The sequence below is a fragment of the Denticeps clupeoides genome, unplaced genomic scaffold, assembly GCF_900700375.1.
Source record: "Denticeps clupeoides unplaced genomic scaffold, fDenClu1.1, whole genome shotgun sequence".
Lineage (NCBI taxonomy): Eukaryota > Metazoa > Chordata > Actinopteri > Clupeiformes > Denticipitidae > Denticeps > Denticeps clupeoides.
The window spans coordinates 148,596-173,682 of record NW_021630106.1 but is presented as its reverse complement, the minus strand read 5'-3'; the positions used below and the strand labels follow the sequence as shown (position 1 = coordinate 173,682).

The 25,087-nt window shown below is 41.1% G+C and overlaps 2 protein-coding genes across 2 annotated transcripts; one reads left to right on the top strand and one right to left on the bottom strand.

Annotated features, from left to right (window-relative positions):
* Positions 1-609: 609 nt before the first annotated feature.
* Positions 610-12,712, bottom strand: LOC114783662 (trifunctional enzyme subunit alpha, mitochondrial-like). Its single transcript, XM_028969164.1, has 20 exons — positions 12,591-12,712; positions 11,091-11,132; positions 10,936-11,006; positions 10,343-10,476; positions 8,085-8,223; positions 7,837-7,956; positions 6,619-6,721; positions 6,410-6,532; positions 6,174-6,292; positions 5,752-5,808; positions 5,105-5,214; positions 4,886-5,020; positions 4,025-4,196; positions 3,834-3,920; positions 3,604-3,744; positions 2,647-2,715; positions 2,313-2,508; positions 2,069-2,183; positions 1,600-1,745; positions 610-1,314 (listed from the first exon to the last, which is right to left on the bottom strand). Exons 1-20 carry the CDS (start codon positions 12,655-12,657, stop codon positions 1,169-1,171), a joined length of 2,292 nt encoding a protein of 763 aa, XP_028824997.1. The 5' UTR covers positions 12,658-12,712; the 3' UTR covers positions 610-1,168.
* Positions 12,713-12,954: 242 nt separating this feature from the next.
* Positions 12,955-24,786, top strand: LOC114783663 (trifunctional enzyme subunit beta, mitochondrial-like). The gene is made up of 16 exons (XM_028969165.1): positions 12,955-13,047; positions 13,418-13,482; positions 13,565-13,606; positions 13,709-13,799; positions 14,400-14,444; positions 18,391-18,490; positions 18,962-19,049; positions 19,329-19,516; positions 19,887-20,067; positions 20,471-20,592; positions 21,205-21,284; positions 21,511-21,558; positions 22,412-22,499; positions 23,397-23,471; positions 23,612-23,776; positions 24,495-24,786. The coding sequence occupies exons 2-16, from the start codon at positions 13,425-13,427 to the stop codon at positions 24,528-24,530; spliced, it is 1,407 nt and encodes a 468-aa protein (XP_028824998.1). The 5' UTR covers positions 12,955-13,047; positions 13,418-13,424; the 3' UTR covers positions 24,531-24,786.
* Positions 24,787-25,087: the final 301 nt, after the last annotated feature.

Sequence of the window (25,087 nt, the reverse complement as noted above, 5' to 3'; positions counted from 1 at the left end):
TCTTTTGTGATACTGAGTATTCTCTATGTTTAAAGAGCAGTAATAAGTTAAATGCAAATATTCAGGTATGGATGAGCCGCTTATTAGTTACCTGGATCTTACAAAGGAGAACCTAGTTTTTGCTGGCGTTCTTCACCCAGCAAATAAAGCAGTGTTGCCAAATGCCTGAATGTTTCAGCCCAAAACTGCAGGAGCGTTGTGGTAAGCATTTCACAACCATGGCAGATTTTACAGTGACGTCTTAGTCTGCACCTCCAAGAATTTCCAGTGCAGGACCACAGATGTTAAGCACAAGATGGTTTGTGATGCCCAATATCTTACTGGCACAGTGAGGACACTTGAGAAGATCTTATTTCTTTTATTAATTTTTTTATTTTTTTTTACACCCACTTATTTTGTTGACTTTTATTAATAATGAATGACGTAGATATGGTAAACTGTGCATAATGGACACCTAAAAGGATTCCTTATTATGGCAGCGGTGTTGCAGGGAGGCTGGAAGAAACAGCAGAGGTACCAGCTGATAACATCACGACAGACCCTTCCTGGCGAGCTTCACCGTAGCACGCGACATGGAGGCAGGTAAAGAAGATGGAGCCGGAGGCAAGATCCGAACGGGATCCAAATTGAGTTTTTTTTTTTTTTTTTTCCCAGCCCACAAAATACTTGGTGTCATCTTACACTCTCAGTCTAGACGAAATAAGCAATTTAAGATCATAAAATGATAATGAGTGTTTTAAACAAGGAGTGTCTACGGCAATCATCAGAATGAACACAACCCCTTTCTGGATTTACATGGTTTATTTCTGGGATGACAAGGAAAAATGTTTGGGAACGTTTTTTTATGAATCGTCGGAAACGGAAAGAAAATAATCATAATTGCATTATTGCTGCATTCAGAACTACACATAGGCACAAAATATACATATGAAACAAAAACGCTGAATAGTGCAAGTCCCAAACATTCCAGCTTGTTCTCCGAGAAGTTTCTTCCTAAAACTTCCTAAGATGAACGCCTTTTCCAGACGCATTCTTAACGCTCCACTAAGGCTCTGACAACGATTCGGTAATCAACAGCTGCCTTGAGAGGGGGGTCAAGATGGACGTGATGAGTGTGGTGCCCCCCCAAACCCTCTTGCGGGTGGGTTCAAGGACGATGGCTCGGCGCTCACTTGTGGAAACGCTTATTGGAGTCTTTGGCGTGGTCCAGCAGCAGTTGGCAGGGGCTGAACTGGTTGCCGTAGACCTCTTCATACCGATGCATCTTCTGTACCAGTTTGTCCGCGCCGAAGGAGTCCACGAAGCGGAAGGGGCCTGAAACCATGGCAACAGCATGAGGCTGAATGAGTCTTCTGTTCAGGGTTGACCATTAGGAGAACCAAAAGCTAATCTTTCGGAGATTTGTCACCAGCTTATTTACAGCCTGGAGAAACAGACTCTTTTTTTTTTTTTTTTTTTTTTTTACTAGTAAAGAGAATTTTTCATAAAGACTAAGGATGATGGCCTTGTAAGTATTTATATTCATGAACTGACTATTTTTGGCTTTTTAAAAAATTTCATGGGGGAAAAAGTATAGTGTGTGTAGGGCAGAGAAGTTACCTCCAAGGCACGGGGGGAAGCCGAGTCCGAACACAGCCCCGATGTCTCCCTGTACAGGGTCGGGCAGGATGCCCTCCTGCAGACAGAGCACGGACTCGTTCACGAAGCGCGACAGCAGCCGATACTGGACGTCCTCATCACCCGACCTGGAGAGGTGGAGACATTTCATACCTGTTATAAACTGAGGACACCAGCTACAACCACATTCATTAAGAAGACAATCTCGTCCGCAACATTTAAACTAGTGACAGTGCAGGACTTGTGGTTCTCAATGTGGAGAACCTTAAAATTCCTTAAAATGTTGGTCCAACCATTGTCTGTGTGCATTACACTCAGTGTTAAGTGTCTTGTTCAGGGACGCAATGATTGTAAGGGAGGGTTGAACCTGTGACTTTGTGGTCATCTGGTTCATAGGCAGGTGTCTAACCCACTTGGCTACTACCACCCCCCAATATTGGGGGTGTCTTACACAGAAGGTGCTGGTTTGAGCTGGTACGCCTTCAGAATCTCCTCCACTCCTGGATTCACTTTTTTATCCTTGGATTTCTTCTCATAAACATAACAGCCTTTTCCAGACTTCCGTCCTGCCAACACACACACACACACACACAGTTTACTATGGTTTGTCAGTATCAGTCAATTAAATGTAATCAAATGTTAAAAATAAGATGTACATATTGCTTATACACTGCCAAACACACACAAAATATTACCCTTGTAGCCTTTCTGCACCATCGTCTTCAGCACCTCCACGTTGCCACCTCCAAAGCGTGAGCCTAGAGCTTTACCCAGGTCCTCTGCGACATGAGCAGCCACGTCAATGCCAACCTCGTCAGCCAGTGCTGCCCCGCCCACTGGGAAGCCTAATCCTTTTGTCAACGCGTCCAGTTTTTTAGGCCCAACGCCTTCCTGTAGAACCAGCCAATCAGAAGGATTAAGTCAAATTAAGTCTGAGTAAACCTGCTGAGAAATAATCAATATGTAGGGACCGTGTGTGTGTGTGTGTGTGTGTGTGTGTGTGTGTGTGTGTGTGTGAGAGAGACTCACCTGTAACACTCTGACTGCTTCTGCCAGCATGGCGGCCAGACATCGGGTTGTATAGAAACCTGGACCATCCTGCAGACAGACCCCCAACACCCCCATGTCATTCCCGATCACAGATGTTGCTTAAATAAATATGGATAAATGGTCAAATGAAACATTTTGGCGCATAAATGACAATTCATACTGCTGATATAAAACCGAACACACAATACTTTGGTTGTTTCATTTCGCATCCATCAATATGCATGTTAATATTGCGGCACCATTGTGTTCTTTATATACTGTTTTGCAGAAGAACATAAACCCTCACACATTCATTTATATTTCTTTCTTCAACCGGGTTTTATAAATGACCTAATTACAAATATTCCGTTTAATATTAAATGGATCTTCATGAGGAGAAAGCTGCATCACTCTCTTGTCTGGAAACTGCACCACATCGGACCGCAAGACCCTACAGCGCATAGTGAGGACAGCTGAGAAGACAGCTGAGTTTTTCTTCCCTCCATAACAGACATTTACAACACATGCTGCATCCAGAAAGCCACCAGTGAAGGACTCTACACACCCCTCACATGCACTCTTCACCCTCCTACCATCCAGGAAAAGGTACAGAAGCACCCAGGGACTTTCCTCTCAGGACTGACAGACACACACTCCCTCTGTCATACGGAGTAATATGATCTATTATTGCACTGTTCCATTTTACACAGCAGTATTTGCACTAATTTACTTCACATATTTATGATTCATTTCACCTGTTTGCACTTTATGTAGTTTGCACAGTTTGTCTGTCCTACACACTCACTTTATGTCAGCATGCAACTTTGTTTAATTGTTTAAATGTACATGTAGCACCAGGTTCCGGACAAACGCCTTTTCATTTTAGCATGTATATGCCTGACATGTATGTGCCTGAAAAGACAACAAAGCTCAACATACATACACTTGTCCACTCACCCCAACCACTATTATGATTTTGCCCTGTTTAAGCCCCACGGCCACAGCAGAGGCTGTGGTGTCTTTAGATGTCTTATCGGTCGTGATGATCTCCAGCAACTGCATCTTATCCACTGGAGAGAAGTAATGCATTCCTATCACCTGCATGCACACAGACACAGACACAATGCAAGGTAAGTGCCATACATCCTTTTATTCCAAAAAATGTAAAACAGCACACTCGCTCTTACCTTTTCGGGCCGCTTGCTGGCAGCTGCAATCTCTTTTATTGGCAGAGCAGAAGTGTTGGTAGCAAAGATACAGTGAGGAGGAATCACCTGCCAAAAACACACACACACACAGAGCAAATTTATTCATTTGGAGCATGAATTATGCATATACGTCATATCACACACACAAACGACTCCTAAATTCAACTTACAGCCTCAACTTCCTTGATAACTTTGTGTTTGACGTTCAGGTCCTCAAAAACCGCCTCAATAACCATGTCCGCCTGGTCAAAGCCACGGTAGTCCAGCTGCCCAGTCAGGAAGGACATTGTTGTGTCCCGCTGGAAAGATGTTATGGCCTTTTTCTTAGTTTTGTCATTTAGTCTGAAGAAGAAGAAAAAAAAAAAAATCAGCAAATCTAAGAGCTGAAGGGTTAAAGAGGCAATGGTGAAGCTGTACTGCCCCCTGCTGGCCAAACCTATAACAACCAAAGTCACTTAGTTAAATCAGTAGTTAAAGAGACAGAGCAGGGGTTAGGGGTCTTGATCAGGGAAACAACGTTGTGACTTTGGGGTCATCTGTGAGGTTGACTACTGTCACCTATAGTCCTATTATTAATGTTCTGTTAGGATAAAGTTAAAGTGAAGCGATTGTGTCCTCTGCATCTAACCCATCTCCTTAGCGAGCAGCAGGCAGCCTTGACAGGCACCCGGGAGCAGTGTGTGTGGGGACTCAGGGTGTTCGTGGCTCAGGGTTCGATTTATGGGTCTGCTTCCTTAATCGCTAGGCCACCACTGCACCAAACTGGTAGCTAACATGAGCGCCTGTCTGTCTGTCCAAACAATCAGCAGCCATGTCAACTTTTTAAATCATAAATTAGGCGTTTATATGGTTATATTGACAACCTGTTTTTTTCCAATATTACATATGGGACAAAATTTTTTTAATTGTCAAGTTTAAATGTCCGAAATGAATTGTACATGCATTTTAAATTCATTCAGTTGGTCACCCTGTTCTCAAAAAAGGGCCTGGTTGTGACTGCTGCACTGGTATGAATAATTTGAACTCTTTACCCTTTATAGACCTGCTGCTGTCCTCGGGTCAGCCCCTCCACCGTCGTATCCTTCAGGATGGTTCGCACGGACTTATCGACAGTCACCTGGGCGATGCCTGCCCCCATCAACCCAGCTCCCAGGACGGCCAGATTTCTGAGGACAAGTCACAAAACCCGTCACTAACCCCTGCTGACGTGCGCTTACAGTTGGCCTGGAGATACGGCCAGGAGAGCTTACTTCACGTCCCGTGCCGGACTTCCAAAGTTATTCTTCTTGCAGGCCACCTGACCGTGATACAAACCCCGCAGAGCCAAGGATTCTGAAGTCATGGCAAGGTTGCCAAAATTCTTAAAATGGAAAAAAAGACGATTGCAATAAGTTCATGAAGTCATTTTTACACTGCGTGCATCATGGTCTCAAAGTAAAACAGCTGGACCACCTCTGCAACACAACCTCTACAAATATAAATGCACAGCCACTTTGAATTCAGTGTGCAGTGTATTATATATATATATATATATATATATATATATATATATATATATATATATATATATATATGTGTGTGTGTGTGTGTGTGTGTGTGTGTGTGTGTGTGTGTGTGTGTGTGTGTGTGTTTCTTTTGTGATCACACTATGGAGGGTCTGTGTGTAGTATTTCAAGACACTATACTGTTGTACTGACAAATCTCTTGAATATAAATGTGATTACATAATTTTTTTTATGTAATACATACATCTCATAATTAGAAATGTTTTAGTTAATATTACTGCATACACTCATTTTATGGGATCAGGATCAATCATCTATATTCATAAAATCAGACTGTTGGTCACATGACTAGTAAAGAGAATGTCTGCTGACAGTGATGGTACTGAACTCACCACAGACTCGGCCAGGGAGCCCGCAGTTGTGCCCTTCTCGATCCCGGTCTGTACACACTGCCAGGGGTGAGATACAAAGCGTGAGCGTGTGTTTATACATTATGGATATCCAGCATGAAGTATAGTATTAACCCCTCACACCCAAAACACTTAGTTGTTTTAAGGTGTTTAAAGTTGTTTTCTTTCAGTTTACAAAAATTATTACATATTCAATTATTCTTTGTGACCCAAGTAATTAAATAATAAAGGTTTGATATTTAGATCTCTAACTGCGCTCAAGACAAAAACATCTTAAATGTCATCTTTATACAACCAAACAATTTATACACAGGCAGTGTTAGGCAGTGATTGGAATCTGCAATGAAAGCTTACAAGCTGGAAGGGCTAAAGGCTAAAAGACCACCGTGTGTTAATGTGATTACCTCGATGATTTTGAGTGGTGCAGGGTAAAGCCCTTTGGTCTGACCCATGACCTTCTTGGTAACCATGTTGTAGATCTGCTTCCGTACAAAAGGAAGACCCATCACCATGTCCTGCAACTCTAAAACCCAACAGTTGACGTGAGGGGGCAGGTTTTTACAAAGCGTCTCCTAACGAGAATTAAAAACGAGATAAATGTGACCCCGCCCCCATTCAGGAAACATTGTGCGAGTCTTACTCTGCACCAGCCCCTTCTCCTTCTTCACAGACAATTTCTTGTTGGCAAGATTCTTGGCTGCCTCTATGGCCACCGTCTCCAGGTACTGGATGGTCGCCTCTTCTGGGCTCTTCAGGCCTGGGCCTGAACACAAACGCGGTCCGATCAAAACCTACCTGACGTCTGTGTTCAGACACAAATCCGTCATTTATCTGAATACACACTCTAACCTAGAGGGTCGACCAGTTGGTGCACCAGCCCCATCTTCTTCGCTTTGTCCGGCCGGATGTTCCTGCCCGTCAGCATCATGTCGAAGGCTGCAGGAATCCCCAGCTAAAAGAATGTGAACATAGCATACACACACACACACAATCATTGTGGCTACCCTGCATCTAGAAATCAGCCGTTTTAGGACTGATTGCAGACTGCCAATCACAGAATGTGTGTGGAGTTTTTTTTGTGAACCTTCACCTTCAACTTTGAGCCTAATTCCACCCTCTGAATTATTCTAAACCATTTTCAACCTATAAAACCTATCATGGTTTTACCATTACCGTGAGCTTCCATGATCACATGCTTGATGTACTTTCATCTGACCAGCTCTTCTGATCGACCTTTATAATGAACGCTGATCAAACTATTTTGAGTCAATCATCAAGATCGTGATTGAGATTCAAACGATCGGATTAACCTTATTAGGTAGTCCTTGAAGGCCCCCTGACATGAAAATTACACTTTGTGAGATTATTTAACATTAATATGAGTTCCCCCAGCCTGTCTATGGTGCTGCAGTGGCTAGAAATGGCGATAGGTGTAAAGAGTGATTTGGTCATTCTGCTCCGCCGTTGAGAGAGCGGAAGGTCAGAGGGCCGGATCTGGAATTTGGCGCCTTATGATGTCATAAGGGGAAAGGTTACCTCCCGTTTCTCATGCTTTCCTGCCTAGAGAATTTCCCGTCCCTCGCCTAAAACATTTTCTCCACCGACCGTCATGGCTTCCAAACGTATGAAGCATTGCAGTTGCTTGGTGATTGGATGTAAAAATGAGCACAAACTTTTTTTTTTTTTTAGTTCAGTTATGAAAGACTCTGAAGAACCAGCGGGTTCATTTAATTTTTCTGGAAAAAACGCGACTTCCTGGTTGCGGCAAACATTGTGGTTGGTGAACGGAGTTTGATGATGTTATTTCTGCAGCGCCGCTCTACTTCTATAGGCCGCTCACCTCTACAGATAGAAACAGAATTTAGTTGTACAACTAGAGTTGGGTGTCAACTGGAAAAATTGCACACACTGTACGCCCGGCTTAAAATGCGAAAGTTTGTCTTGATTCAAGTGAACTTTTTTTGCCATTACAGTATAAGATTGCATCCTGAACGTGTTCACACTCCATCTGGGCGTTTGTGTGAAAACGTATTAAAAGGTTTTCATGCAGCTCGTTGCAGGACTCACCATTTTAGGAAGTCTCTGGGTGCCACCTGCCCCCGGCAGCAGACCCAGCATCACCTCTGGGGTCCCCAGCACTGTCTTCTTACTTTTAGTTGCGAGGCGGTACTGACAGGCAATGGCAAACTAGAAGGCGGACCCAAAAAAAAATATATATTTTTTTACACACTTACACAAACGTAGTAAAATCACAAAAACATACATTTACAAGCAAACTAGACATTTGGTGACAGGATCACAGTGGCAAACTGCACCTCCAGACCTCCTCCCAGGCAGGAGCCATTGATGGCGGCCACTATGGGAATGGGCGACTTCTCGATCTTGTCAAACATCTTCTGGCCCTCCTGCGAGAGCGTAGTCACTTCCTCTGCACTCTTACACGCCTGGATCATGCTGAGGGGAGGCAGAGTGCAACACAGGAGCCATTTGTGAGATTCAAACTAAATTAGGTTTCTGTTTGATTACAGATTAAGAGTAAGTCCGGAGAAAGAACAAACACCACCCAGTTGGAAGGAAGCAATAATATCTGCTATTCCAAAAGAAAATAAAGATAAATTAGAATGTGGATCATATAGACCAATATCGGTTCTCAATACAGACTATAGGCTATTTACATATATTGTGGCTAGACGATTAGAGAGATTTTTGCCTAATTTGATACATGACCAAACAGGCTTTATTCAAGAGAGTCAAATGAAAGATAACATTCAACAGACACTCCAAAAGAATAAAATAGCAGCAATGATAATTAGTATTGATGCAGAAAAGGCCTTTGACTCAGTGAATTGGAGTTTTCTTTATCATGTTTTACAATAAAATTGGCATACATGACACCATAATTAAAACAATACAAGCATTATATGATAAGCCCAATGCTAGAATTAAGGTAAATGGCAGCTTATCTAAGAGTATTACATTGGAAAGGGGCACGAGGCAAGGTTGTGCATGTTCACCACTCCTATTTGCATTGTATTTAGAACCGTTAACCCAATATATAAGACAAAACAAAGAAATAATAGGCATAAATATCCAGGATAAAGAGCACAAATTGGCCTGCTACGCGGATGATATTTTGATTTTTCTGGGTCAACCAACAAATTCCCTACCCAAATTAATGCAATCGTTTGAATACTTTAGCAGACTATCAGGATACAAAATTAACATAAAAAAACACAACTGCTTAAAAACAATTATAGACCACCAGATGAAATTAGGAATAAATATGACTTAGCATGGGAAACGGAATATCTTAGATATTTGGGGGCTGTAATACCGAAGGATCTCACAGAACTATTTCAATGTAATAATTACTTACTGATACAAAAGAAAATTAAAGAGGATATAGAAAGATCAAATTTAATTCCATACTTAAGTTTCAGTTCAAGAATAGATTCGATTAAAAAGAACATCCTACCCAAATTCATTTCAAACCCTACCGATAGAAATAGATCAAAAACTATTCAATGAATGGGCCAAAATGTTGTCCAGATATATCTGGCTAGGTAAGAGACCCCGAATCCGATTTAAAACCTTTCAATTGACCAAAGCAAAAGGGGGATGTGGACTTCCTTCCCTCAGAGATTATTACTGGGCAGCACAATTGAGACCTATGATATATTGGTGTAACCAATCATATGATGCTCAGTGGGAGGGTCTAACTTCCATCCCCATACAAGCACTTATAGTCAATAGTAGAGAATTCATGAAAAATATGGAAAACCCATGGTTAAAGTTGACACTTAAAATATGGAAAACAGTAATAACAGAATACAAATTAGAAGAGGATATTGTGGTCCTTAAATGACACAAGATTTAAGGAATGGACAAATAAAGGAGTAACAGCTCTATGCAAGATAAAATCACTCCTTAGTTTTGAAAATATTAAAGAGAAATATGCTCTAGAGTCACGTGATTTTCACCGCTACCTGCAGCTGAGACACTTTATCAGATCTGTTTAAAAGGGCTTATGGTGCAAACAAAGATAGGGGAATTATTTCAGGTTTATATAAAGGGCTTATAAACAAGAAAGCACATTCAACCCTGTACATTAAAGCAAAGTGGGAAAGGGAAGGAGAAATAGAGCTGTCAGAGGATAAATGGGAAACAATCTGGGAATATCAATGGAAATGTAGCAGCTCGCAGAGTTGGAAGGAGTTTGGCTGGAAGAACTTAATAAGATATTTTATCACACCTTATCAAAAATCACACAATAAAGGTAACTCCCCAGCCTGTTGGCGAAATTGTGGAAATTTAAATGCAAATCATTATCATGTTTTTTGGGTTACATAAAGCAACATAAAGCAATACAAGAAATTTTTGGGAGCCACCTGCCTTGCAAAGCAAAGTCTTTTTTGTTTTGTTACCCTTTTATTCCATTTTAGTTTTGTTCTTTATTTCTGGAAAAAAGACATTAATGTTGGATACTTTGTGATTAATACTTAAGACGGATGTACATGTAACAATTGATACAGAATGTCAATAAAAACTAAAAAAAGTCCGGAAGAGTTCCTACTTGAGGTCGGCTCCAGCAATGAAGGAGCCGGGTTTGCTGGAGATGAGCACAGCGCCCTTCACAGCAGAGTTTCCCCAGATCTCCTCCAAAATCTCTGTCATTTCTGCCTGCAGCGGCTTCGAGAGCGTGTTCACCTGAAAACACACACATTATTATACCACCCAAAGCCATACGAATAAAGAGGACTCAGAGCCGAAAGGTTGCGTGTTCAAATCCCAAACAGGCAAAGTGCCACCAAGGTCCCCTTGAGCAAAGCACCCCACACACTGCTCCCTGGGCGCTTGTCATGGCTGCCCACTGCTCACCAAGGGTGATGGTTAAAAGCAGAAGACACATTTCACTGTGCTTGCTGCGCTCAAGAGGCAATTGACATCCCTACTGATAATTTTATGAAGAATTTTGTTTTTTTTTCCCTGTGGCAAATGCAATCAATGCAATAGTGCTAAATGTTAATGTTCTGTAATGTTATTGTTCATTATTGTTCAGTGGTTTGTTAATAATAATAATAATAATAATAATGTGGAAAAAAACAAAAACAAATCTGCATCACATATTGAAATGGCATTATCAGTGTAAAGTGCAGTAGGACAGACCTTAGAGTTTGGATCATTAATCCGGATGACAGCCACGCCATCTTTAATCTCATAGTTGGCATAAGTGCGAGCTGTAGGTAAATTAAATATTACGTAAGAAAATCACAGGATGGCACATGACGGTACAAACAGTAATAATGACAACATCCACTCACCCAAAAGGGATGATGACATTGATAAGCTTCGGTGCCCATGACCTTCAAACAAATACACAAGCATTACAACACAACACACTTCTCTCTTTATCAAACCTCCCTCAGCAGGTAACAACAGATAAATATTGCTTTATGTATGTACAACTGGCACTACTGATGACCTCCGACACACACCTATGCTATTTTTGGGCGTGGTGATGTCACCTTTGAGGGAGAAGTCAAACTAAGGTCATAAATCAGTAGGCATTTATTAGCTAGAAGCTTCTGAAATTATCTACACATACAATTGTAGAATATAATTACATACAATATATTATTATTACACTTTATGTAGAAATCAGTAAACCAGAATATAATCTGTCTTCTGAAAATGATCATATAAAGACAAAGAAATGTTCTGTTTGCACATAAAACTATATGCATATGGTATTAATGCATGATGTCTGTATTGTGTACTACTAGTACTGCTAGTTTAGTATTAACAGATGTGAAATACACGGTCAGTCTCACATAAGGCCTAAGAATTAAAGGATTATCTTCATTTACTTGTGAGCCAACGTCTCAGTGCAAATGGGTAATTGATTATCTTTTCGAAATCAAATCATTAAGGAATTTATAGCAATAATTTGACAGAAAAGCCATGATTTCTGTTCATGTGCTGATAATTACTGCTGATCCAAAACAGCACAAATAAAGTATGCATCAAAAACTATGCTGCACAATACTGGGTGATGTGGAGATTTTCACAATATACATTCTATTAAAAAACATTTTTTAAAAATTGCGTCATTGTTATTGTGATGTTTATTGTTTTCCACTCGCACATGCAATTTTATTTGAAAGCTATCATCAGTAAATAGTACAAATGTAATATTACAACCTTTACTTTACTGATGTAAAGGATCACACACTGAACTCTATAACAATAGTGAATAAAATGACTAAATATGTGTCAAGGTCAGAGTCTGAATAACAGTATTCACAACCAGTTCTGCCCAAACCCAGAATAACTGGGTGACCTCTGTGAGGTCACAGCTTCTCTTCATTCAGGATTTGGCAGACTGCACATCTGACAAGATAAATATGCTGCAGAAACGTTTTGCTTTCTACATGACCGTAATTGAGTAATTTCATACCCAACAGAACAGAATGGTCAGAAGTATTGTTTTTCGACAATTACATTTTTGATTAACAGAATGCCTACAGCTATCATCGCACCCAAATAATCATAGTATATCAAAATGGCAGAAACTCGCAACGTAACCAAGGTGTAACTATTACTGTAATTGCATAATTAATTTATTCCATGCTACACCGTGCACTGATTTCACAGCACAGTAACGATAAAGATTCCGTCTGGTGTCCCTGAAAAGCCCCACAGGAAGTAGGTGAAAGTTCATCCACCCACTGGCTCATAGAAATAAGAAACGCAGACGACATTGCACACGCCAAACAAAGCACGGCGCGGGGCAAAACAGACACGTTTCACTCGCGACGTACCAGACAGCCGAGAATATTTGCTGGTCGCAAATCTAGAGAGAATTCCCACCGCCCGGACTCCTGCCATCTCGACCGCAGCTGCAATAACGCAGGCGGACCGCCGACACAAGAGACTGCGGTCACGCAGGAGCAAGGACCTCTCTTGCGCATTCAGGCCAGAGAATGCGCGCCTGCTGCGATAATGAAGGCGATTGTTTTCTGTAAGGCCTAAACACCATTTAAAAACTACAAAACATATAAATTGTGTATATGTAGATGTGTATAATCGAACGTTAAATTTATATTACGATTAGGCAGAAAAAAATTACTCGAATTTTAAGCAGGCAAATATTTGGCCTCCCTTTGGTCTCCTGGTAGTACTGAGTGCGCTTCCCTTTTTGTAGTCATTGGCCGAACTGGGTCAGAACAGTCAGCAGAGAGGCACCAGTCACACACTTGAGGAAGAAAACGAGCACTGGTAAGTCCTTCGTTGACAAAAAAAACGAATTCGTCTTTTTATTTTGCGTGAATGAACAAATGTGGTCAATCGTGAGGCTTTGCCTTTGAAATTAGAATGCCGCGCAGCGCGACACATGCTAAATTGCTAATTTACCGGTTTGAAAACGCACTCTCCTGCATAAACATTGTCGGCGCCGCATCAGACATTTGATCGGGTCGTAGCGAGTGTTTGACCCGGCGCGGTCGCCCTTGGCAGGCGGCGGGGTGGATGGAAGTGGGTGAAGGGTCATTCGGGCTTGTGGGCGGGGCGGCAGTCTTCTCTTGGAGCGTTTTTTTTTTTTTTTTGAGCCTCCCGACCCGGTTCTAAATGTGCAAATCCGTCCCTGCAGAGCAACTATGACGTCCATGCTGATGCACTCTCTGCGGAGCGGCCCCGTGAGCCCGGCCCGGTTCGGTAAGTCCCCTGTTCATGTCCACAACATCAGCTCATCATTCTGAACAGTAAAAAAAAAAAAATGCAACTGTTGTTATTCCAGCGGCGCGGTGCCTTAGTACGTCTTCTCAAGTCCATGCAGCAGGTAAATAAGATTAAAAAACACTCCTTTTAATCATCAGGTTTGTTTTCAGAATGTTTGTGATGAGTATTTATTTCCTTTCTGTTTCCCGTAAAACCACGTAAGCCAAGACCAAGAAGACCCTGGCCAAACCCAACGTGAAGAACATTGTGCTGGTGGATGGTGTTCGCACGCCTTTCCTGTTGTCCGGCACCTCGTGAGTTGGACAAGGCAGAGCATACACACTATTTTTCTTACATTCAGACTTCCTACGGTCATTGAAAAGCTGGAAGAGGCACACGGAGTACTACATTTACAACTACCACGTTTTAAACTACTATAGGTCTATAGTATCTTTGCTGGCTTAACGTAGTGTACCGTGTCACCTGGTACTACGTGCCTTGCTTCCGCAGTGTGTCTCCTTTTAAAAGTAAAGTAAATTACAGCTGATCTACGCCCGAAAACGATTGGTCCATTTTACTCGGGCTCTGGCTGCGCAGACTTGGACGAAGAAACACTGTTTGACTTAAGCTTTTCGGGTTGTCACAAGTTTAGTTAAACAATATTTTTTCTCATCATCTCATATTTTCACAGAAATTTAAGAGAACATGTGGTCATGAAAAGGCCTGGAAAATCTTTTGTAAAAATGTGTAAGAACCCTGTGTATTATACATTATAATGAGAGTGTAATGTGGTCGTGGTGTTGCACTTTGTAATGCTTGTAGATTGGGACTAGATGGACAAAAATATATTCAGAAATAATTATAGACTATCATAATTTTTTTTTTTTTTTTTTTTTTTTTTTTTTTTTTTTCAGGTACAGTGACCTGATGCCTCATGATCTTGGCAGAGGTGCTTTGCAGTAAGTAATGATCCAATTGATTAATGCTGTAAAATGATCTGTCATTTGAGCTCATAAAGATGTCTGTAAGTCTGATTGGGGAAAAGTTCTTGTTCAGGGCTGCCCAGCCCAGTTCCATCCTACAATTTTTGTCTGAAGAACATTGTTTCTACTGATATCTGAGTGCCTTGGGCAGGTTGGGGTGGTTTAGGATGGCAAAGCAAGAGAAACTGGGTTGAAAACCATTCTCTTTATGAAACAAGGACCTCTAATGTTAACTTGGTAACTAACATTTTATGGTATTAAAAAACAAACAAATAATTTAAGCACAGCATTGTAAAATGGCACATTTTTATAAATTTCAGACATGTATGTATAAATAAACTATATAAATAAATTGATGAGAAGCAGTTTTTAAATCATAGCATCATTTTAGTATTTTCTTAATTCGAAATAATTTTCATGCTGAACTGAAGGGTTATAACCCACCAACTAGTCTACTTGTAGGGTGCTAGGAAATCTGTTGTATTTAAAAAAAAAAAAAAAAAAAAATTCCATTTTAATTCTTCTGAATTCCATGTTTTCCTTCATAAACATATTTATTCATCTAAAACTGTGTGATTTATGGAGTGGATGCAATATGACATCACATTTTTTTAAAATCACATTTTGTAAACCATTTACATGTAAATAATATGTGCATTTCATGCAAAGAACTATTTCACAATATTACACATTCTAACTTTTGTTAAATACAATTTCACATTCAAAATCAATGTAAAAGGTATCAACTAAAAAAGCATTGGGGAGACCTGGAATACCAAAAAAAAGTTGTGCCCACTTGCATAATGAAATCAGCTGATTTGTTTGCTGGCATGAGCGGCTCATGTTAGTTTGCTTCTTTTCTCTGTTTCTGATATCAGTTATTCACTGTACGTGGTGCGTGACATATATGTTCATACAAAAGAGGTGTTTGTTCGATTCATAAAAAATTGTCTTGCTACTGTTCCGATCTAAACTTAGCACTATGAGCGGTGTTCCAGCAAGCCAAGCGTAAACGTAGCATATGCGCAGGACCGATCGGGCAAGTGCTCCGGATTCGCCCCTGACAACCTCTTTGCCGTATCTGACCACGAGTTTACAATTGTGTTGGTGTGCAAGTCCTGCTCAACCAGAAACACGTGTAGTCGCTGCAGTTGCCAGAAACACAATTATACACAATTCTGCATTTTACAATGGATTCCATTTTATTTGTTGGATTCCATGATTCCGTCCACGTTTTCTGTGGAAATCATAGGGCCCTATGCTTGTATAACTTTGTCAATCGAAGATGGTGGAGGTATTGACGCACGCCACCTAAAGGTGTGAACACTAGCTAGATGTGTGAATGTGATTGAATGGTATGCGGTGCCTCACTCTGTGTCGGATCCCACCACATGCCCAGTGTCCCAAGATGCACTGCAGCACCTGCAACCTTGACATTGAGTAAGCCATTAAGGAGAGTGAGTGAATGGTCATTAGTGTTGTTTTTTGACAATTAATTTTTTTATTTAAATACCTTCCTCAACAAACCATTTTGACATTTAAGATCTACAGGGAGTGCAGAATTATTAGGCAAGTTGTATTTTTGAGGAATAATTTTATTATTGAACAACAACCATGTTCTCAATGAACCCAAAAAACTCATTAATATCAAAGCTGAATGTTTTTGGAAGTTTTTAGTTTGTTTTTATTTTTAGCTATTTTAGGGGGATATCTGTGTGTGCAGGTGACTATTACTGTGCATAATTATTAGGCAACTAAACAAAAAACAAATATATACCTGTTTCAATTATTTATTTTTACCAGTGAAACCAATATAACATCTCCACATTCACAAATATACATTTCTGACATTCAAAAACAAATCAGCGACCAATATAGCCACCTTTCTTTGCAAGGACACTCAAAAGCCTGCCATCCATGGATTCTGTCAGTGTTTTGATCTGTTCACCATCAACATTGCGTGCAGCAGCAACCACAGCCTCCCAGACACTGTTCAGAGGTGTACTGTTTTCCCTCCTTGTAAATCTCACATTTGATGATGGACCACAGGTTCTCAATGGGGTTCAGATCATGTGAACAAGGAGGCCATGTCATTAGTTTTTCTTCTTTTATACCCTTTCTTGCCAGCCACACTGTGGAGTACTTGGACACGTGTGATGGAGCATTGTCCTGCATGAAAATCATGTTTTTCTTGAAGGATGCAGACTTCTTCCTGTACCACTGCTTGAAGAAGGTGTCTTCCAGAAACTGGCAGTAGGACTGGGAGTTGAGCTTGACTCCATCCTCAACTCGAAAAGGCCCCACAAGCTCATCTTTGATGATACCAGCCCAAACCAGTACTCCACCTCCACCTTGCTGGCGTCTGAGTCGGACTGGAGCTCTCTGCCCTTTACCAATCCAGCCACGGGCCCATCCATCTGCCCCATCAAGACTCACTCTCATTTCATCAGTCTTGACGTTTCAGCTTGTGTGTCTTGTTCAGTGGTGGTCGTCTTTCAGCCTTTCTTACCTTGGCCATGTCTCTGAGTATTGCACATCTTGTGCTATTGGGCACTCCAGTGATGTTGCAGCTCTGAAATATGGCCAAACTGGTGGCAAGTGGCATCTTGGCAGCTGCACGCTTGACTTTTCTCAGTTCATGGGCAGTTATTTTTGCGCCTTGGTTTTTCCACACGTTTCTTGCGACCCTGTTGACTATTTTGAATTAAACGCTTGATTGTTCGATGATCACGCTTCAGAAGCTTTGCAATTTTAAGAGTGCTGCATCCCTCTGCAAGATATCTCACTATTTTTTTACTTTACTGAGCCTGTCAACTCCTTCTTTTGACCCATTTTGCCAAAGGAAAGGAAGTTGCCTAATCATTATGCACACCAGATATAGGGTGTTGATGTCATTAGACCACACCCCTTCTCATTACATAGATGCACATCACCTAATATGCTTAATTGGTAGTAGGCTTTCGAGCCTATACAGCTTGGAGTGAGACAACATGCATGAAGAGGATGATGTGGACAAAATACTCATTTGCCTAATAATTTTACACTACCTGTATAAATATAATGAAATGTATTGTTGACTAATAAAAACGAGATTAAGTATGTTGTACAAGATAAAAACGAGACAAAAATGTCTCTTTTATTAATGAAATCAATGTTTGTTTAATTGCATTATTATATCGTGATTTCTGTTTCCTTTATCTCCCATCCGGTCAAACTGATGATGTCACTTCCACAATGCGCCATTGTGGAATTAATTAGATTTTAGGATACTTCTGATTGGTGAGCAGATGGCTGGGAGACGAATGACTAATCGATCTTTGGACACTTTCTTTACCAAGAAGTGGAAAAGAAAACTAAACGCGTGGTCAAAAAACATGGAACAAATCAGAGCGTTTTCTGTGTACGGAATAGATGTATTCTTGAGTCTATAATGTAACAATAATATATTAATAAGATAACGTTTTAATTATGTTTTGAATAAAATGTCTTTCTCTGTTCTACTGTTATACTACTTGTACTATACTGGCTGACTAAAGACTAAAATGCTCAGACTTCTAGTCATCTGAAACTTGCCTGGACTAAAATGAGTGGATGAGTATAGACTTATAAAGACTAAAATGACACTTTGATGCAAAGACTAGACTTAAAAACACATCACAATATCTTACTTGTTGTTTCAAAAGCATTTTAAAGTTCAAGGCATCTGCAATATATTCTATTTGCAGAGGCACGTTGCCATACGCTTAAGGGCAACTGTTTCTAACTGAGAATTAAAGTTATGCAGCTACTCATTAAAACCTTTCTGGACTTAAAACTGTGGTATGCTGCCTGTACTAAGACAGGCAGTGTAGGTTGGGATAGCTTATGATTTATTCAAATAAAAATGGCCCATTATTTTATGTGTTTTTGTTTTTTTTTGTAGGGGTCTCTTGAACAGAACTGGTGTGCCTAAAGAGATCGTGGATCATATTATATATGGAATTGTCATCCAGGAAGTGAAGACCAGCAATGTTGCCAGAGAGGTTGGTGCCACCGGCACCTCAGTGCAACCTTCCGATTCCTTACCCGCTAGGCCACCCACTAAATAAATTCACATGCATTAGCATAAACAGAAATGCTCTGAGAGCACATCCAGTATGAACTTTATCACCGGTTGGCAGTGCTTCCGTCAGCTATGACAGCATAGTGGCAGCATATGACCAATCCTTGCATTCCTATACTCACAAAGCACCCATCTGGAAAGTTCCTTTATAATTTTACAGCTGGCTCAGGTTTATTTGTGACCCAGATTTTCTTGTGCCACTTTTTTTTTTATATAATTTTTTTTTATAAATAGGCCTAAAAATGTAGTTATATTTGTGTTTTGTCATTGTGAAACACTGCAGCACAAACAAAATATGTCTTCTGCAATTAACCCATCACCCTTAGCAAACAGTGGGCTAACTGGAGCAGTCCAAACTAAAGGCTGTATGTGTTCTGGCTTGTATTTCCAGGCGGCTCTTGGAGCAGGGTTCTCTGATAAAACGCCCGCTCACACCGTGACCATGGCATGCATATCATCCAACCAAGCCATGACCTCAGGTATCCTCCATATTTAAGTTGATCTAAATGTAGACTTCTCAGCGTATGGTGAGTGGCACAGAACTAATAATCCATAATTTAGTACATTATTATTGTCTTATTTTTAAGACAGCTTCATGTTCGTTGTTGACCTAAACAAAGAACTGCATTAATGATTGAGATATTTTGTTGCACTTAAAAAAACACCCCACATACATGCATACAGTATGTATATAAAATTTTCAGTATTGTGTGTGTGTGTGTGTGTGTTTTTTGTGTCGTGTGTGTGTCGTTCTGCAGCTGTGGGATTGATCGCGGCCGGCCAGTGTGACGTTGTGGTCGCTGGTGGGGTGGAGTTCATGTCGGACGTGCCCATTCGCCATAGCCGCAAAATGAGGAAGACCATGCTGTCCCTAAACAAGGCCAAGACTTTGGGCCAGAGACTGTCACTCCTGGGCAGCATTCGCATGGGTCACCTCATGCCTGAGGTACTGTTGACACTGTACATCACCTTACATTTACATTCACGCCACTTACAATCAGTAGTTACAGGGACAGCCCCCCTCGAGACACTCAGGGTTAAGTGTCTTGCTCAGGGGCACAATGGAGTTGGTGGAAATTTTGGGTATATGATCGTTGTTTCAAAGTCAGACACTGGCTTTTGAAAACTAAAATATTTCATGATCTTAATGACCAAAATCACAAACTCAGTTATGATGTGTATTCCCACACTTTTCCTTTGTGGTGTTATGCTACTGCAAAAAATTGTGCTCCCTCTAGTGGTCTTTATTTTTTAAACATTAAATCATTAGATATTCCATGCTTCAGCACTTGCTGTGTATTGCTTCATATTTGCAGCTCCCGGCTGTGGCCGAGTTCTCCACTGCGGAGAGCATGGGCCACTCTGCCGACCGACTGGCTGCAGCGTTTGGCGTGACTCGGGTGGAGCAGGATGAGTACGCACTCCGCTCGCACAGGCTGGCTAAGAAGGCCCAGGATGAAGGCCTGCTTTCTGACATCATCAGCTTCCAAGTTCCAGGTAACCATTTACATTTACGGCATTTATCAGACGCCCTTATCCAGAGCGACTTACAATCAGTAGTTACAGGGACAGTCCCCCCCTGGAGACACTTAGGGTTAAGTGAACCTGGGTTTTCTGGTTCATAGGCGAGTGTGTTACCCCTAGGCTACTACCACCCTGCGCTGATATTACGAATCAAGCCTTCCGCACCTTTTACCATGAAAATCACAGAAAATGACTTGTAGAATTCAGTAATTTCGGGACAGTTTTAAGATAAGAGAGCATTCAAATTGACATTTCTTTAGTTCAGACTCAGCTTGATAATGTAGAAATTTAAAATATTGCTTTATAAATTTGTAGTGGGGGGTGTGTTTGTATATTTGTTAATGTTCCTGATGTTGAGGTGCATTTTTTCATCCAGGAAAGAATATAATCTCTGCAGACAATGGCATCCGTCCTACCTCTATGGAGCAGATGGGTAAACTGAAGCCGGCTTTTGTCAAACCCCACGGCACAGTCACTGCTGCCAACTCCTCTTTCCTTGTAAGAATGAAGCGGCCGGTCACTTTTGTTTTGTTTCAGTTGGTCTGTCTGTTCATTAAGCTCTTTATATGAAAGTAATTTCATTGGTGCTTATACAAGGTAGTGAAAAATAAACTGCATTTAACAGAATGACAATCAGCAGTGTTCCTCCAGGACCAACTCAGGGTTAGAAATCTTGCTCAGGGACATAATGGAAGCAAGTGTGGTTTGAACTTGGTGGTCCATATTCTCATGTCAGATGGGATGCTTCTAAGAACACTATTTTTGAGCTGGTACTAAGCGTAGCGCAACTTTTAACGTGGGACTTGTTCATCAGCGTAAGGTGAGGTGTCCTCAGGAATTATGCAATTATACATTGCACATAAACAAGAAAGAAGCACTTGGTAGATATCTGTATCTTGAAGCAAATTTTTGGAGTATAAAATGGGAGGAGCCTGATTAACGCCAGCTCCCCCAAACGCTACTTCCCCAATGTGGACTATTTAATCCTGTGCCCATCAATGTCACAGTGAACAGAAGTCTGCATGTAAAAAAACCATTCAAATAAACACTGTATTTGTGTTTTTTTTTTTTTGTGTGTGTGTGTGTGTGTGTGTTCGTTTGTGCTCATAGACAGACGGAGCCTCTGCTGTGCTCATCATGTCTGAGGAAAAAGCCTTAGCCCTGGGATACAAGCCCAAAGCATACCTGAGGTAACCAGCAACAGTGTCAGTTGTAGCGCCATGTACACTCACTTTACTCCGAATATTACTGCGGTAGACAGCAATTATAATTTGAATATGTGTTTGAAATTGTTGCTGTACGCACTTCAGTGTAGATTTTAGAAATAATAGTTGACCACAAAACGTTACTGTACTACATTCTGTATACACTTTTAAGAATCAGACTTAATTGTGGTGTTTCGCTTTGTTTCTTCAGAGATTTTGTGTATGTGTCTCAAGACCCTAAAGATCAGCTTCTCCTGGGGTGAGTATAGAATACTGTAACCATGGCAACATATTTAAGACTACAGACTTCCTTCATGGACATGCTAATAGGCCCCTTAAATCAAATGCGCATTTTTGACAAACATTTCATCATAGTATGTACAGGAAGTAAGTGTCGCTGATTGGCTGTTGATTATCAGCCCATGAAACCCACAAAATAAGGGGGGGGGGGGCAGTAGTGAAGTTTTTCTGGGTCCACTTGGTCACAAAATAAAAGTGCATAACAAAGCATTAACTCCATCTGTCTATCTATCTATCTGTCCGTCCATCCATCTGTCCATATCTTGTACAGTTCCTGCTTGTACAGTTCCAGGTCGGTGATGGAAGTTAACACTTTATACCCTATACATGTTGTCTGGGCTTGTTTTAAGCTGTTAAAGTGTCGTAAAACCTGCTGTGAGTATGTCCCTTTGACCCCCTTTTTCCCCCAGGACTACTACTTCACTGTATGCTAGTAGTGTCATAACAGTGTGTAATAACAGAACCTTCTTATTCCAAGGGCTGCAGTGACGCCGTGTGGTGGACTAACGTAATGACGCTGATATCTCTACTTTCAGAAACTCTTGGAACGTTTATTGATTGCGCAAACAGTTCAAGAGTTACAGTAATTTAAGAAAATCTGTCGTCAGGGTCAGCAGTGGCGTGAAAGGGTTAACCCAGAAATCTATGCTATCTAGGCAAGGTTAAATTTACAGCAGTTAGCACAGTGTTCCAGAGTGATTTACACACGTCATTGTGTAAATTGGTTCACAAGGACCTGGTTATCGCCTTAACATTGTGCTGGTCAATGCTTATCAAAATTAAGACAAAGTGCTCTTTCTTCTTCAACTCAGCCCCACCTACGCCACCCCCAAAGTGCTGGAGAAGAGTGGCCTCACCATGGAGGACATTGATGTGTTTGAGTTCCATGAGGCTTTTGCCGTGAGTGTCCTGAAACATTATTTTATTAAGAAAGAACTTTTTTTTTTTTCAAATCAGTATTGAAGTGTAAACGTTGAAATGTAAAATAAGTCTCGCTCGTTCTTCATTTACGCTGCCCCAGGATCCGGTTGGACTAACGCAGTTCTCTCGTGTGGGTGGGCCTTCGCGTCATTGGCCAGCAGGTATTTGACTGACAGCTCCGTTCCCCAGAACTAGACATGAGAAGTTTGCCTCTTTTCAGAGAACAAGCTCTTGTGGCACTGCTCTTAATTTGTCACCCGTAGCCTCATACTTTAGCCTTACTTGTCAAATATGAATGCTTTGTGTGTTGATAAATCATATTCATATGCCAAGTAAGGCTAAAATATGAGGCACTCTGGAAAGAGCCGAACTTCCATCGCAACTCTGAAACCTCTATCACTGCTGTGCGTGCGCATCTCGCGGTAACAACAGCTTGCGATCGTATATGGAATGAGATTTGCACACGATCAACTGCACAATTAACCAATTATAAGTATTTATGCTGATAATGATGTGATTCATAATTTATATGTGATCGCTAACAGCTGATGCTGTTCTTGAAGCCCACGTATCTCGCAGTGATAAGAGTTCAGGGAACGGAGCTGTCACTCAAATACCTGCTGGCCAATGAGGCGAAGACCCGCCCACACGAGAGAATATTCAGGCAGCGTAAAACGTAAAAGGGGGCGGGGCGACTGAAAAACGAGCAGCGAAACCGAAAGTCTCACAAGCGCAAAATGAAAAAGAGCGAGATGTCAGCAAAACGTCATATTTTTTGTTGGATATTAGGAAAGTTTTGTTTCAAATTGTTGCCACAATTCTGATTCCATAGGCTTTTAAATGTTTTTGTTTGCGTTGTAACTTTGGTGCTTTCAGGGGCAAATCGTAGCCAACCTCAAGGCCATGGATTCTGACTGGTTTGCCCAAAACTGCATGGGGAGGAAGTCAAAGGTAATTTGTTGTCGGACCTGATCTAGTCATTCGTATATGCTTTTCCTGTCTAGAGCCCAGCGTCCAGACCGTCTCATTTATGGTTTGTTTTGTACGTTCAGTGCCGCGCCTTGTGCCTAAGCCTGTTGTGTTGTTCTCAGGTGGGGGTCCCGCCAATGGAGAAGTTTAACACGTGGGGTGGCTCCCTGTCCCTTGGCCACCCATTTGCTGCCACCGGGTGCAGGCTGGTGACCACAGTAGCCCACAGGCTGCAAAAAGAGGGGGGGCAGTACGGAGTGGTGGCTGCATGCGCCGCTGGAGGACAGGTATTCCTGCCGAAGTATACATATGCCCAACTCGCACGCGCGGATACGGAGTATTCTAGGGGTGCCACGGTACAGGTGTTTTTGGTCCACAGTTTCGGTTTGTTTTCCGTTCATGTTTTGTGCATGAAGATGACAATGTGTAAGTCAGTCCAAAAGCATTTTTAAAAATCTTTTAATCATTTATATTTACAAATGATTGGGCCATTTGGACCAAAAACAGAGAATCTGGACTATGCACTACATATGCAGTACTTGCAGACTATTAATACATGCAGTTTACGCTGTGACTGCCATCAGGCTTTCAAGTGCTTGCTTATAGTTTCATCTTTTAAATATGTGTATACAACAAACATTAATATTGTTACTAAATGAAAACACAATGTAGGTCTGAATAGAACTAAACCTCAGTTCAGTATAAATATAGCTGCGTGCAAATATTGAAAATATTAGCCATACACCCCCACACACTCTATAGACTAATTAAGTGAGGTTAAACAATTTTGCAGTGACTGGGACAGCTTGTGATTACCTATGAATATAAGTCTGTCGCACGCAGTAATCACACAGAAAACTTACAAGTCTTTCAGTTGCATGGGGGACCCCAAAATTAGTACAAACCATAAAACCAATATCAGCTGACCTCAATATCCTTTCTGTGCAGTGCATAATAGCAGTTATGCACTGAGGTATATTACAAAGTGGCTGTTTTGTGTTGCAGGGGCATGCCATGGTGATCGAGGCGTATCCCAAGTAAAACTGGACAAGATGGTGCATTTAGCCTACATGTGGGGGGACACATATACACACAAACACAAGGATTTTCTGTACATACTAACTCTGCATTGCCTTTGACAGATTCTCAACTATCTACGATTTAGTAGTCGGATGTAATTTATTTAATGTCTAGACAATGACCTTTCTGTGGGTGCATAATAGGGTTTGGTCGAGGGACTGACATTAAGCAGGCCGGGTTGATCGAATGACATTAAATCAGTTCACCTAAAACAGCCTGAACGTGTGTGCCTCTGTCTCTTTTTTTTTTTTTTTTTTAAAGGAACTTTATAAAGACCTGAAACGATGTTCAGAAAGAATGTATTACCATAGTGAAAATAAAGTATCTCTCAAGTTTCTTTCAAAAGTTGTTTGTGCCAAGACTGAAATTTTCTAAATTTTTACACTTTTAACCTCCACAGCAAATGCAAGCGAATTCTTCTCTTCAAGACAGAACCTCTTGTTAACTTATTTTTTGTTGTCGTTGTTTTTAGTGAGAGGAGGGTTAATTGTCTCCCACGCACCCGGGGGACCTTTTTT